The sequence below is a fragment of the Cyprinus carpio genome, chromosome A9 (assembly GCF_018340385.1).
Source record: "Cyprinus carpio isolate SPL01 chromosome A9, ASM1834038v1, whole genome shotgun sequence".
NCBI classification, from domain to species: domain Eukaryota; kingdom Metazoa; phylum Chordata; class Actinopteri; order Cypriniformes; family Cyprinidae; genus Cyprinus; species Cyprinus carpio.
The window spans coordinates 19334610-19350843 of record NC_056580.1 but is presented as its reverse complement, the minus strand read 5'-3'; the positions used below and the strand labels follow the sequence as shown (position 1 = coordinate 19350843).

General features: G+C 37.5%; 1 protein-coding gene across 1 annotated transcript; it reads left to right on the top strand.

Moving 5' to 3' along the window:
* Positions 1–4976: 4976 nt before the first annotated feature.
* LOC109054352 (norrin-like) lies at positions 4977–15671 on the top strand. The gene is made up of 3 exons (XM_042763994.1): positions 4977–5120; positions 10729–11084; positions 14599–15671. The coding sequence occupies exons 2-3, from the start codon at positions 10893–10895 to the stop codon at positions 14821–14823; spliced, it is 417 nt and encodes a 138-aa protein (XP_042619928.1). The 5' UTR covers positions 4977–5120; positions 10729–10892; the 3' UTR covers positions 14824–15671.
* Positions 15672–16234: the final 563 nt, after the last annotated feature.

Here is a 16234-nt window from a genome sequence, read left to right as displayed (position 1 = left end):
GCAAATATTTAAGAAACATGCTACGTTAACATACATGTTTATCTAAAAAACAATGCTACAGTCAGTTATTCTCCTTTGAAAATGTGCGTTGTGGGCCGGAATATCAGTGTTTGTTTTGGTTTGTAAACCCATCCACTGTCAGTTTACCCAATTGTATTTCGGCACCCTGGGTTGCCAGTTGGCAGAAAACACAGCATATTTCATTTTGTTTATCGTCAAGTGCGCTCGTTTATTTTATTTGTTTGTTTATTTAACAGGGACAATACACTTGGCATTGTTACACAGAGAGAACTGATGCCGTGTACATAGGGCATATAGCATAAAGCTAGTTTGCAGTCTTCGTCCCTGGTTAGGCTTTTACATAAAATCAAAACAACCAAATAAAAAACGAGCACAATCATCACAAGAAACAAAACAACTACAAATAAACACACACACACACATATATATAGAAAACTGTGAGTGCTGATTGCAACTTTAAATCAACATGCATGGTATTCCACAGATGTAAACCTTTCACTGAAAAGGATGATTGACCCACAGTAGTTCTGCATCTCCGAAGTCTACAATTCCCACTTACTGCCCCTCTGGTCTTTGCCCCATCACTACTGAGTTTTTGTATCAACTGACAGACTACATCGGGGGCAAGGCCATTTAAATACTGTTTTAATAAATCAAAACTTAAATTATATTTTTGAAGAATTTGACAGTGATGCCATTTCATTGGTTTCTGATTAATTACCTTTAAAGTTTGTTTGTATAGTGACATTACAGGCTTAACAACTGATTGAGAAGCTTGACCCCAAATTATCGCACAATAGGTCATATGTGATAATATCATAGCATGCATAAACATTTAAGCTGCTTTAAGAGATATACATGATCTTATCATGCTAAAACAGTTCAAATTTGTCTTAATAGTCTTAGACATTTTCTTAATATGGGCATCAAACTTATGCTTAGTCTACTATAACCCCTAAATATTTAAATTCACTCACTTCTGTGATTTCCTTTTGGTCAATTTTGATTTTAAATACATCCAGTGCTTTATTCTTTAATGAAAAACAAATTGAATCTGTTTTATTATAATTTAAAGTTAAACAGTTATCCTGCAGCCAATGGGAAAAACAGACCAGTTGCCTGGTTAACATTTCTGCAGCCATATGAGAAGTTTCTGCTGTTACATAAATAATTGTGCCATCTGCATACATTTGACAACCAACCTCCTTTCAGGTAAATCATTTATATACAAACAGAAGAGCAACGGACCTAATATTGAACCTTGTGGTACCCAGTTTGCATTTTTGTAGTAATGACTTCATACCATTAATTTTAACACATTGCTGTCTACAATCCAGGTATGATTTCAACCAGTTTAAAGTTTGTTGAGAAAGGTTCATTTGTTTTAATTTATTTATGAGTGCTTCATGATTTACAGTATCAAAAGCCTTTTTAAAGTCTAAAAATACTGCTCCCAATACTGTTCCTGCTTGTGTCATCAATCTGGCAACCTACGTGTAGAGTTTAAACCTACAACATTTAGGAAATTTAAGCAATAGGGTGTTCATCATTTAATATTTCCTGTCTCTTGTTTAACTGATGTTTATTCAGTCTCCAGTCGAGTCTCCTTAAGTTTCTTAACAGGAAAATGTAATAAAAGCCTCTGGTGCAAAAAGATCTCCAATTAATTTTTTAAAGGTCTATTGGTGGTTGCTAAACATTTCAATTATGTTGTTTTAGTCAAAACCAATCGTATTGCTTTAGTTATTAATTCTTTAAATACCTTCTCAGCCAAATTGACTTTAGGCACAGACCTAAAATATTTAACCACTAAACCGCCACCAAATGTGGAGAGATCATTACAGAGGTTATATAGTAATAGAGGAGTGAACCGTTCCCTTAAAGGTGAAGTGTGCTATTTTTCAAACTTAAAATACTTATGTCAAAGATTATTATGCAGAGACAGACAGGGCGGCCAGACAGCCAATAGCATGTTTTTGGGTAGGGTCACCTGTTTAAATAACCAATGGCAGACATAAGTTGTTTAGTGAAACCTGTTTGAAACAGTCATAAATGTTGTATTTGGTGACTAGTGATCCACAAATTACACAATTCTGCTTTAGGATATAACATTTCACAGGCATCCAACAAATAAAATTCTGCCTTTTTTTTTTTTCTTTCAGTTTTACATCACCGGTATTTCCATTTAATATACAAATATTGTTAACATTCATGATAAATAAACATTCCTAATGATGATTTTTATTATCTCCTAGTAAAAACGGCAACCCTAGACCTCAATACCTTAATATAGTATGAACTGAATGGCAGTAGGTAAAATATTTTTTTAAACAGCATCTAATACATATATTATTCAGATTTGTTTTATCTAATAGAAGACACAACTTACAGAAACTGCCTACAAAACACAACACAATTAAACAAGAGCCATCCTTATTTTTTAGACGGGTATCATTTAATAGGAAAGGCTTCAGGAACTTTGTGGATGGTCATTTTGCCTTGTCCTTTTCCCAGCCACAGACTTGACAATGCTTACAGGAATTGGCACACTGGTAGTAAACAGGCAGAATTAAGTATTTCAGCCAGTCACAGCCTCAGGTACACATGAGGAAACAGTTATATCCTCCTCAGCTTTGCCTTAAGAAGTTTTTCTTTTTTTTTCTTTTCTTTTTTTTACTGCACCGTCATAATCGTGACTAATTTACACAGATATTTTATAATATATCTGTATTTTCCTGTTATTTCCTTGCAAAGTACTTATTTTAGTACAGGTAGGTATGTACTTTTGCCTGCTAGACCTGGTGTTCTTTGGCAAGTATAATTTTAAATATAGAGGAAGAAAAGTTTTTCTACACTGGCTGTAAATTTGGACTATAGACTATTTTCATCCAGGTCAGCCTTCCCAGGTGAGCTCATTTCTGGAAGACACTGTGACAGCATGCATTGTTTTAATATAAATCACCCAAAATTATGAGACTTTTTTTGTCATGTATCTTGAAATGAGACTTCATGATCAAATCCCGAGTTTGAAAACTTTGGCTCACTTTGTGTTCTTTGCTTGACAAGCTGCTTTGCAATCCTCGGTCGGTCTGTTGTGGCTAAAAATAAAAGCCAAATTCAGTTGACTGGAAGAAAGATATGAATATGTGGATAAAATGCATGGATAAATACCGACATGTTAGAAGACATTAAGGGAAAAAAATTTGTCTTTAGACAATACTCACCCCCTTTGTCCTCCTAGTGTCAGGTCTTTAGTAAAAAAGGTTTGAATGCACTGAAATAAATAATATTAGATGGACATAACTGAACAGACAAATGCAGACTGTAAATCACTTGATATGATACTTGTGCCACATCAAATTGCAAAACGGAAGTTGAAAGAATAGTTGAGTGTTGAAAGACTACAGATGATCCTGGATACAATAAAAATATGATGGACAGGCATGAGAAGGACTCGTTTCCAGAACGGGAAGCTTTCGGAGGAAATCTCTGCTAAGGCTATTTTGCTCTCGCTGACATACCACCTCAACGCCTGGGGATTCAGAGAAATTATTTATTTTTACTCTATGTATGCATATATGTGTATGCCTCACAAAAATACCCAGCTAGTGGCCTTGCAACATTACCCTGTTGTCATGATCTGCCCGTTTTGGATTAGCAATGCGCTAATCTACTTCAATTAGGATTTGAAGTGTGTGAACAGGAGTTGCTGGTTGTTCATTATGGTGCTGTCAAGGGGTCGAGAGATAGAAGGTGAGAACATTTGTGAGGTCACACTAGGCCTTGCAGGTAATTTATGTTGAGTAAACTTTTGACCCCCTGAGCTTTTAGCACAGACTTTATTTCTCAAGGGGTTTCTAACTTGGCATGATGGTTTGTGTGTTCCATCTGATCACATTTTGTGCTGCATTTATTTTATTAAACTGTAAGTCAATATTTGCAGTTAAGTTAGGCCATTTTGCCCTTTTCATTTCTGTAAAATTATAAGGAGAAGGAGAGATACATATATATATTTTTCAAACATAGCATAATGGAAACTGCTGAATAAAGTTGGTAAGTTCTGACAATCAGATATTCTCAAGCCACAAACCCTCAATTCGCCTTCGGATAAAGTTCATATCTCAAATTTTTCTCCCTCTAGTGCTAATAGTTGCAGTAATTTAATTTCAACTGCCTCCTTGACCATCATGTTTAAAGGACATTTTGGCCACAGAAGGACAAACTTTGAGAAAAACAGAAATGTTTGCTGGATTCTCTCCATGGCAGAGATGTGAAATAGTAATTATGCATTCATCGGAAACTCATAATTGCACATCTGTTTTTTATTTTATATTCCAAGAATGGAGTTATGTGCTTTGCATTTGTTTGCAGTTTTTTTTTTTTTTTTTTTTTTTTTTTTGGTATGAATTTCAATACCTGTGATAGCAAATAGAGATGTGAACTCAATACAGCTATTGTCATTCCATCTTTGTAGTTTTTCTTAAGGTAAAAAAAAAACACTTTTTCAATTATACTACAACATATAACTACATACATACTTCAAAACAGCTTTCAGCCCAATAGAGCTACACCTCCCAAGTCTCATGGAAAACAGCAAAGAAACCCAGCAGACAAATTGTTTTTAAGTAAACTCCGCTAACAGTTTTATAACCTGGACCTCGTAAAAGAGGGCCAGACTTTTGGTCAGTCTTCTGATTTCACAGGAATCCCCATTTGCTTGTCAGTGTGGCAGCTGGGGGCGAGTATGTGTGTGTCCCTAAGGTGATATACGACTGCTGTGTCACGTTCCACATCTGACAACCATCCCAAGATGTACATCATCCATCCTTTTCCCTTTTCCATGTGATTCCTCAATAAAAGAGGGGGTGTGAATGTCAAAGCGGAGGGGAGGGGAGCCGAGAGGGAGGGGAAGGAGTAAGAGCTCACACACAATAACCATTCCAAAGATAAAATAAAAGAGAAACAGAGAGAGGGGAGAGAGCAAGTGGATGAAGGAGAAGGAGAGATCTAAAGGCAATTGTTGCTTGAAAAAATTCATTTCTGTCCTAGAGGAGCCAGCTGGGATTGGATATTGCAGGTTAAATGGCACCAGGGAGAAGGTAAGACCACCATCGTTGTAAAGGTGACCAGGTCATCAGAGATCATTTTCACTGGCTGCAAGGTTATCGCTGTACATTTGTTTTTTTTTTACTGTTGTCTTGTTTCTAATACCTTACTAAATAAATACTAAATATAAATAAATAATGTGTAAATATTGTTTATATATTGTTTAATTTCTTCATTTTTACATTTTTTTTTAATATAATGCATTGCCAGAATTGACAAGCTAAATATGGTCATTGATTTACCTCACAATACAAGAGTCAAAATTAAGAGAGACTGCATATTAATAACATTAAGATCAGATGCTGAGTATCTCCAAATGACTCATAACCGAAGTAAAATGGCTATGTTACATATGATGAGCCTCACATAATGTGTGCTGTGGGAGGTCGGTTGCTAAGGTAAGCCATCAGCTGCTTGTCTTGCACAGACAGTGACTGAACACTCAATTTAATGCTAAGCCTGAGGTCATTAGCCGAGTGCGCCAGATGAGAAATCATAGCTATTCTGAGGATTGTTTATGGAGCTTGAGGAAGAGGTGAACTAAAACCCTCCAGATGTTAGATATAAAAGCAGGCATGTCATGCAGCTTTATGTGTGCAACTCATTCATAATCAATACTACGTAATAGTCCTTTGAAGACTCTACAAGCTCTTTATAAAGAAATTAAAGCCTGAGGTATTTTCAGAAGATGACGACAGCCGTCAATTTGCACGTTACATCAAAGCAGGAAGGTTAACAGGACAACATAACAGGGTCTCTAATTAATTTAACTGGAAACACGGCTACGGATTTGCTGTGCGCAGACCCTTTCATCCTTTAGCATTCCAAAATCAGTCCGGCGCTTTTCTGAGAAGCTAAATGTAAAGCTAACATTAGTTTAGCATTGGCTCATATGGTGCCCTGGCTATTGGCAGCAAGCTACTTATAAAATCCACTGTGTTTGTCTTATCTTTATCACAGGGGATATATTTAGTGTGGGCTTTAGCTGTGGCTACATGGGTTACTGGCGTCGGCGTGTGGTGGCAGTGCCCCTGGCATGCTGCTTAGGTTGCAGATGGGCATGGGAGAAGGGCTGCGGGGTGATCCCGGCAGGAATCTGCCCTTTGGTTTATTAAAAGCCGGTCAAACAATAGGGTGCTAAACAAGCAGAAAACAGTGACGTAACCCCTTCACCGGAGGAGGGAATTTGGGCATGTCAATGTGACTGAGAAGACAATTCTGCTTATTGGCAAATACTAGGCGAACACACGCCTCACTCAACAACTGTGGACTCAGCTGCTGTCAGACCCAGCATGCCCTTTTGAAGTTTTCATATCATTGTTAAAGTACTCAAGCAGTGAAATTAATTCTGAGTGATTCATACGGAACATTAAGTGATTCACATCAATTTTCTTGTATAACTAACAAATATACTTTTACATTATACAACAGTTAAGTGGTGGGGAACTTTTGTGACTCTTACTGTATGTTACAGCTTTAAACCAGTAGGTTTTTAACATTCATAAAACAGTATATTCATAAAACAGTATGCAAAAGTACCCGGATGACATACTACTTCCGCCATGATTCTAAAGTGTGCATCTGATGTACCATTTACTATCCCATGAGGCCATGGTAAAGGAGTTGTGAATGGCAGTGTGAATGGCAATTAAGCCATGCAACTAACTCTGCAAGTCACATGACAATGACAACATGGCAGGTGTTCATACTACACCAGGGGAGTCGCAACCGGGGATCAAAGGGGGACAGAGTGCATAGGCCCCAGAGGTTGAGATGGGCCCACAACAATGTCCTTTAAGGGGCCCGAATGAGATCAACATCCAATCCCATTCTCCCCACACTGAAAATGAATTTGAGGGGGGCCCCATTGCAAATTCTATGCAACAGGCAGTTGCAAAGTATGTTTTAATTCAAATGTAGTACCTACTCAGTATGCAAACCGAGCTAGTGTCTTCATAAACGAGAATCCGTACTCCAATTATTAGTTCAAAAAACGGATTCATTCAGGAACACGACTACTGTGTATTGCTCTAAGATGCACAACAGATTTCACAACAGAATATGCAGAATTCAACGTTGACTCGGTTGGAACGTGACTCTTTTTTATTAACTGAGGAAAAAATAAAATAAATAAATAAATATATATATATATATATATATATATATATATATATATATAGAAATAAATGTAAAATGTAAATTATTCAAGATTAACATTCTTGTTTACGCCAATATCATTACTCCTTTTATACAACGTTATTGCTCAGTTGTTATGATCCAGATTAAATGTTCTCCAAGTTAAATTGTTTTCTCGGCATAGTTTGGTTTGAAGGCATTAGGTGACTTTGACATGGATTACCTCAAAAATTGAGTTCGAACTTCAAATAAGGCCATTTCTGCTCAGCAATTTTGAGGAAACTATAACTAATAATGTGGATTCAGTTGTCTCAATCCACATAATCCAACCCCTTAGGTGGTTTTGAGTAGAAAATCCTTCATAAAATGACAGTCTTTGCTCCATCTAAAGTAGAAAGAGCAGCAAGGGTTAGAACAGGAGACAGAGACTGAGATATCAAGTTCTTTCAGTGTCTGCAATGATAAACCACCATGTGAAGATGCCCTGACATGAAAAGCTTATGATGTTCCCACGTTTTAACCTCTCTAACTCAAACAGACACTATGGTTTTGAACAGTGTCACAACACAGAGGCCTGGGTGAGGTGAGAAGCAGCACTGAATAGTGTGCAACGACTCCTGCCTTATGGCCCTAACCTGTGGCTGCTTTTGAATGTCAGGAATTTCACAGTCCTAATGGTGCAGACGGCGAGGCCCCTCTCCGGCCTTGCCGTGGCCTGAGAGGATCAGCCACCATTAAAAGATCCATACTCTATTTTCACAACCACTAGTGCCGCGCCTAGGGACAGTTCATTCCAGGGATCCGCTCCCTTAGTGGCGTTATAGCTGTTGACAGGACTCCCGGTTAAGACGGGGTCCCTAGGCGAGCAGTCTTGGCCTGGAAGTTCAGTGAAGTGAGGTTCTGGCATGTCTCACCCGGTCCTGGCTCCTGCCTTCCTCTTAAATTTGTTTATTGTTTTTTAAATTCTTGTGGGATAAAATTTGGCAGTTCGTGAATATGAAAAATACCCTGTTTTGCATCTTGCAACTTGGAAATATTGTAGGGAGAGTTTACTTTTACTCACCCTCATGTCACGCCAATGACTTTGTTTCTTCTGTGGGACACAAAAGAAGATATTTTCAAGAATGTTTCAACTGTTTTTATAGAACCAATAAAAATGTAAAACAACACAGACTTCACTGCATGGACAAAAAAAACAAAACAAAAAAAAAAGTTTTCCACAGAAAAATAAAGTAATAATATATATAATAAAAAAATTAATAAAGAAAATCATATAGGTTTGAAACGATATGAGGTTGAGTAAATGGAAACATGGTTTACTTATATTACTTTTGCATGCAAAAAACTGTAGCATAAAATATATCAGATATCAATATATAGAATAAGTACCGCCTCCTAAATAAAAGGGCCAATCGCCAATTGGTAAAGCCATTGTGTCACTGTAAACATTGTTAGAAGCTCCAGTTACCATAGAAACAGTCAGAGGCTCACGCTTAAGACTGCATATGCACACTGGCTGGACCAACCTCAAATATACACTTTTTTAAAAGAAATATGAGTGTAAAAAATAACATAATGAGACAGCATAATGAAAACAACATCATGTCAGATTTTGGTGCTGATTTGAAATATGTTATTAAATTATGTGTTTTTGAGATTTTGGTATTTCCCCAATTCAAATAGATAGGAGTTGGTCTTGCATGCCTGAAATTGCTGCCCTAAGGCATTGCAAATATGGCCACCAAGTGAACTTTCTTTGGTAAATGATGATAGAATTTTAATTTTTATAGAGTTTTACAATGAATTATGCTGCAGAGCCAAAAATAGCCAGGTTAAACACTTTGGTTCAGAGACCTCAGAAAATGTCCATGCTGAGAAAAACAAGTTCTTGTCTCTGTCTCCAATTGTACTCCGAGAGCTAATTAAAGGAAACATTAGAGTACAGCTTGCATCAGATAGTTGTTATGGTCAGATTCCAATGTGTCAAAGTTAATTTCCCTAGGCTAAAAACTCAAGAATTTACGTTTACAAAGCGAATAGGGAAATACAAAGCCAGAGAGGGAAACAATTCCTCTGGTCAGAGGTGGACAGATGTGGTGGACTTTGTCTCACATGGAGGGGATTGTAAGTCCTTCTGCTGTTTGTAGACACAATGGGTTTTATAAATCTACAGGCTGAAGCAGGTGTGGACATTTGGTGGTGATGTATCTTTAACCGATGAAGCTGCCATGGATGGTTGCGCCATGAGGTCACCATCTCATTGTTTATAACCTAAATTGGATCTGTAGTTATCTTCTGAGCTGGGGTGTCTACACTGCATTGTTAATGCCCATTACGGTGCCTACAGATCAGTGCGGCAGATGCCCTCAACCAGGTTTGAATGTCAACAGTCTTGTCTGGGCGTGATGATGATAATGATGAAGATGGCGATTAGAATGCCCAATGAATAAATGAGTAGGCATGAGTGTCCTGTATTCAGAGAATCCGACTTAAGAACAGACTGTGATATGTGCTTTTGTAAACCCAGCAACACATACTCTCCAGTGCAGTTAGACATTTCAGGGACTATTTATTTAAAAAGGCAAACTGATACCTAAAAATCCTTACGCGAGGAATACTAAAGTTAAATGAGTCGCTCCGGTAAGAAAAACACAAGGAGAAAGCTTTCAATTAGCCTGATGTGTTTGCGGTTTTGGAGCAATTGCGGATTTCGAAATAAAATTGGAAAGAGGTTTAGACATAATGCAAGGCATTGTTTTAGTGAATGATAATTTCATCTCTGTCTGATCCAGGTTTGCGGAGTTGGTTACTGTTTGGGCTCTGCTACTCTTTCTCCCCCTCATTACACCAAACCTTTTAGCAGTTGTGGCTCAGTGAATTTAACTGCCGCGCACAAAACATTGTCATGAGAACTGTAAAGCACTAAGCTCATGAAAAAATAAGTATATATAGCAAGTATATATAGCATATATATACCTTTTTTGCTGTCATGAGAGAACTTGTGTGGAGACTTATTTCTTTTTATGAAAAATTAATTTCTGGGGAAATTCACTCCAGGCTGTTTGTTAATATATTAGGTTTCTTTGCTGTGTAATAAAAACACCATGTTTTTTTAGTGTTGGGATTGTTAGAATAACAATACAGCGGTCTGCCAGAGCTCCTCATACATCACAGCCCACTTATTCCTGGCTGGAGACATGGCAGCAGTCACCTTAACCAGCTGGCAAAGGCACAACAGATGTCTGTCTCGGGTCATCTGTCACTGCCGGGTTCTCACGCGGACAAATTCCCCCTCTCCCTTACTTTGCACCTTGCCTTACCTGCCCAGTCCCTCCACTAACAACTTAAACAGCTCCGCTAACTGGACGTAACATGCAAAACATTACCTGATATTGCACTCTCGGGTGGGTGTCTTTTCTGCAGCTTTCATCCTGAACTAACCAAGGTTCCTTTCTTTACCCACAGATACATCCAGACCACTCAAGGGGATGGCTGAGTTTAAAGAAAACGCTCACTATAGGTTTCGGTTCATATACGTGGCATCAAAAACAAAGTGGAGAATTATTTGTTGTCTTCTGTAGGAGACGGTCAAGCTTTCTTTTGTGTTACTTGTGGAAATTGTGGACAATATGAGGAACTCAGTCGCTCTGAGCCAGCCTGGGATTCTATTTCTTCTGGTCACATGTCCTCTGCTGACAATCCTGCATGGTGTAACCTGCAAAGCAGAGAGTGGACACTTAGGGGAAAATGATCCTGACAGGTGTATGAGGCATCATTTTGTTGAGACCATTACACATCCTATCTACAAGTGCAATTCAAAGGTAAGAAGACAAAAAGTTGATGCTCTCACTCTAGTAATCCTGACGGCATTTTTTCTATATAAATGTTAAATATCCATAAAATTGTTGTTGTTGTTTTAAATGTCATATTATTTCTGCCTGTTTGTTCCAACATGTCAGTCCAAGCATACTATTTTTTTGTAAAATATTTTTGTTTTAGAACACCATTACTTATTTATACATATGTCTGAGCATGTATATCTTTATTTACACATTGTAATATTAACATCCAGTCAGTAAACATACCACTGTAGACTCTCAAGCCAAAAATACACATCGCAGAAACGGATCTAAATAATCAATTGACTGAGTAAACCTGATTCAAACTGCTAACATACAAGCAAGATAGGGGCTGTAAATCTTTCTGACCTATTAAAATGAATGGCTGACTCATTAAAAATAATCTGAGACATAAGAGTAATTGTTTATGAACTACAGCTTTCACTGTTTGTCGTTGTGTGTCGTGTTGCGCTGTACAGTGTTGTTATTATTAACTAAGATTGGTAATTGAAATAAATTTGAAATAAAATAAAATCAAAATATTAGATGAAAGTTTAACTGATACTGAAGTACTAAATTACAGAAATTTCCCATACCTCAAAAATGGCAACTTAATGTTAAATTCTGTCACACATTTTTATTTTAGTATTTTTTTTTTTTTTTTTTGCATGTCGTGTGGAGGAGTTCTTATGGTCTTATTAAAAAAAAAAGAAAAGAAAAGTCTTATTAGCATCCAAGTGAAAGGCACACAAAATCGAGCTCCCATGATTCTTACTAAATTACAAAAATGGTCTGGGAGGTCAGATCGTCTTGTAAGACAATACACTCTCTACACCCACAACTTTCCTGCTAACAAGCTGCTTAAAGACAAATCAAGTCTCCTGATGTTTAAAAGGTTTTACATTTAAATACTGACCCTGGGGATGTTGCTCATAATTAGAACCCAAGGCTGAGAAGAAACCTTGTTTTCGTTTTTTGAATCAGATAGCATGGCTGGCTTGTCTAATGACCTCTACCTTTAGTTACTTTGACACCTTGGCACGAAACACTGCAAACAGCCTGCCTGTGCGGCCCAAAGCCTCGCCAGAAATAAGCACTCATGGGATGCATAAAATGTCTGGGAGATGGCACAGTTCCAAGGCTTCACACAGTGCCGTGCCTGACTAATTTTTTTTTTTTTTTTTTTTTTTTTGGTTATCGAAAGAATAGAGTGCCTCAGATACATCCCCTCAATATAAAAACATCAATAATAAACACTCTGGGATGAGTTCCAGATGCTCTGATTCACCTGTACCCCTCAGAAGGGCAACCTCTGATGATCTGTGTATCTTAAATTAAGATTCTCAGGCTCTTGTTCTTACAACCCAGCTGTGTCAACAAATATCCAACTTCCAATAAACTGAAGATGAGCTAGTCAGCCACCTGTGCTGGAGCTGAAATTTTCTAATTATGAGATAAACAACCATGATAATCCAAAAGCAGTGAGATAAAAAAAAAAAAAGAATAAAAAAGGTGGACAGTTAAACATTCATTAACGGATCTAAATGAGGCTTTCTAAAATAATTATGACCGATTTAGCATACATTATTTTTATTTTTATTTTTATTTTTTTACTGTTGCTTCCAGAAACATGATTAGTGAATAGGGTTGGGTAAAATATACTGATATTCCAATTAATATTCCTCTTTATTCTTCAAATCCCAAGAACGATCCTTTATGTTGCCTGCACAGTTTTCAATGTCGCACATTGCTCAGTCAGGCATTAATGATGGAAATGAATGGATCATTCTCATCAGTTTACCATGATCTTTGATTCTCATTCAGCAAAATGTGCTAATCTTAATTTATTTTAGTGAATTAAAAACATTCAGTGCAACCAGTGTAGCACCACTGACAAACAAGTGACTCTTGTGAACTGTTTCTTATACAACAGTTCAGTAACCAAGAAGTTAATATTTCCAAACAAAACCACAAAGGAATATCATCAAGTTCCAAACAACACACAGTGGTGGGGTTCCTGAATGATGAATGAATTGTACCAAGAAGTTTCCATGTATGATTCACATAGATAATTTCTTGGATATCTAAGCAAAATGGACATTATAGACAATCTGAAATATGTTTCCACTCTGGAAATAAATCGGAAAACTATTTGTATTACGTAATGAACAACCACTTAAAATTTCCTGTCTAAAAACAGTTTCTGATTGACAAGCAAGTGCGTAGACACACAGTCTAAAAGCAGCACAATGGATTAAGCTCAACTCAGTCACCTTTAAAGAAGCCTATTACACATTGCATTAGTTATGAGGATGGCTGTTGCTTCCATGCAAATTTCAGCAGTGCTACACAATAGGATCCACCTGCGCAGTCACTCTGAGATAAATATAGAGGGGAAGAAGAGCTTACATCTGCTGCCCAGCTTTTGTCACCTTGCCATGTTTCCTTGGATATCCATCTTCCGTTGGCCACACACCTCTACTCCACCTCCCTCTGAAATCCCCCACATCTATCCACCAATTGTTTTACGAACATGGCAGTATGCCTGCAGTTTCAGATGACATTTAATAATGATATCAGCTAAAAGCAGCAAGCAAATGCCACTTCATTCATGGACGTCGGACCATGAGTGATGCATATCGGGTGCTTTTTGGCTTCAGTCAGGCTAGTGTTCCTTATAATGTGGGTGACACTCCGCTAACACTATGCAGCTGAAAGACAACATGACATAGGAGTCCATTTACGGAGTGTTCAGGAATGTGGCGGCCCGTGGTCTGGCCAGCACCTCATATTCCGAATCAGTAGACCATTGAACTGGGTCACGTTTGTGTCTATCATTGCAGATGAGCATCACTCATTAACCTTTAATTATGAGAATTAACTCTTATATAGGACAGAGCTTTTCAAAGGGGGATTTTTCTGATGAGCTAATCTCTCTTTATCACCCGGTGGACCTTAGGGATGTAGCCAGGTGGATCACTGACCCCCATAAATCGGTCCCACAAAATGCAAAGCCTTTCATCTGTCACACAACAATCCTTACAAAGCAGACAAAGCAAATTTGTGAGATTGAGGTATTTGGGGGAGTCAAGTAGTTTGAGCATCCAGGTCTGGGAGAGATCAACCACACTCCCATCAACATGCAGGTGCAAGGTCAAAGTGAGAGAGTACACAAGCTTTCTTTGTTCAACACTCCAAACTTTCTCAGGAAGCTTATCTTAGTCCTGACACAGGGTTCAAATTAGGGATGGCAAAGAACTCTTGTCTTGTTTTATTATAGCTAAACATGTTTGTGCACCAGTTCCAATGGTGAAACTACGAAATAAAATAATATATTTAACACACGTTCCACCGTTTTATGTATTCAAAAAGGGGTAGAAGCCAATTTGGGACTACAAAAATGGAGACTGAAATTACATTCATTTCTTCAAAAAATAGATTGATAGATAGATATTTTACTCAAACATGGAACTAATGAACCTTTTTTGCTCTACAGATGGTTCTCCTGGCTCGATGTGAGGGTCACTGCAGCCACACGTCCCGCTCAGACCCGATGATCTCTTTCAGCTCCGTCCTGAAGCAGCCTTTCAAAAGCACGTGTTTCTGCTGCCGTCCACATACCTCCAAACTGAAGGCGGTACGACTGCGATGCTCAGGCGGGACACGGATAACTGCTACTTACCGTTACATCCTTGCGTGCAGCTGCGAAGAGTGCAGCTGAATAAATTTGTCATGGAGAAAGACCCTCTGGCTGAAACACATTAAAAAAAAAGTTGAAGGTACACTTTATTGCTGATGATTCAGAGCAACCATTTTACGATTCTGCCACAATGTTGCCCATCAAGACTTCAAGAAGAATCACATCTCATGTAAAGCAACACATTCACTCAGATTTCCAAATGTTGTCACACCTGTGCATGCGCTCAACCAGTCAATTTACTTTTATTGCATTCCATTGTTTTGATCACTGCATGTGTAAAATAGCGGATGCCGACAACAAAATCGTAAATCCTGAGGGAAATTTGATTAAGCTGAGGGGGAGTCACTTTGACGGACTATGTTTTACAATATCTGAGAGACTTCATACACAGACCAGGACAGAAATGCTTGGATAGACAATGCAATATATAAGTTTGAGTTAAGTCTATAGAAATAGATAGTTCACCCCTTAAAATCTCTTGAATCACATGACAAAATATTGGGGTGAACTGTCCCTTTATAGTCTCTGGAATTGCTCACTGTTCCAGCATACATTTTTGCTTCATTATACTAGCTTAATATTTAAACAATGAAAAATACACTTGTAATGATCATATTGCCAATTTTAGACTTTGTAAACATCCTACAGGTTTTTTTTTACTGTGGGGTTCACTGCAATCTACCATGCCAGAATGTATTAGAAAAATGTCAGTGTTAAGTCTGTATATTTCATCATCAAAGTCTCACAATGGCTCATGACACATAATAGCAGCAGGTTGTCAAGCTAATCATGTACAGTTATTATAACTATGATGTTTGTTTTGTGGAATTGTACAGTAATTGATGAGTACCATATATATATATATATATATATATATATATATATATATATATATATATATATATATATATATATATATATATATATATATATATATATATATATATATATATATATATATGTAAAAGAAAGAAAATGTATTGTTCCTCAAATTTCTCTCGTCTGTCTAAATAAATTCTCCCTCTACAAACTGCTGAAACTGTACCGCTGGGAAATTATGACAGTTTGCTTGCTGGACAGGTTTGTACTCCACTACAAAATCTGACAGCTCTTTTGGCTCTGCGCATTAATATAATAAACAGTGCCTTTTTGTTTTTAAAGACTGACTGGCTGCCTTATGCTAGCTGTCTTATTACACATACTTTGGCTCCTCGATAATATGTGACTTTCAGTGGGGCTATAATTAACTTAATGGCTAATTTGATAGCATTATAGACAGTGCACATAATAGCTGTCAGTTGAGTTCTCTGTAATTTTTATGGCTGCCCCAAGACATCTCCCCACACGATCGGCTGTGTTTTTCTGCATTGATCACGTTGTTCTCTGTCCTTCTGTTAATTCTAACAGAACATTCCAGATTTTGTTCATATGT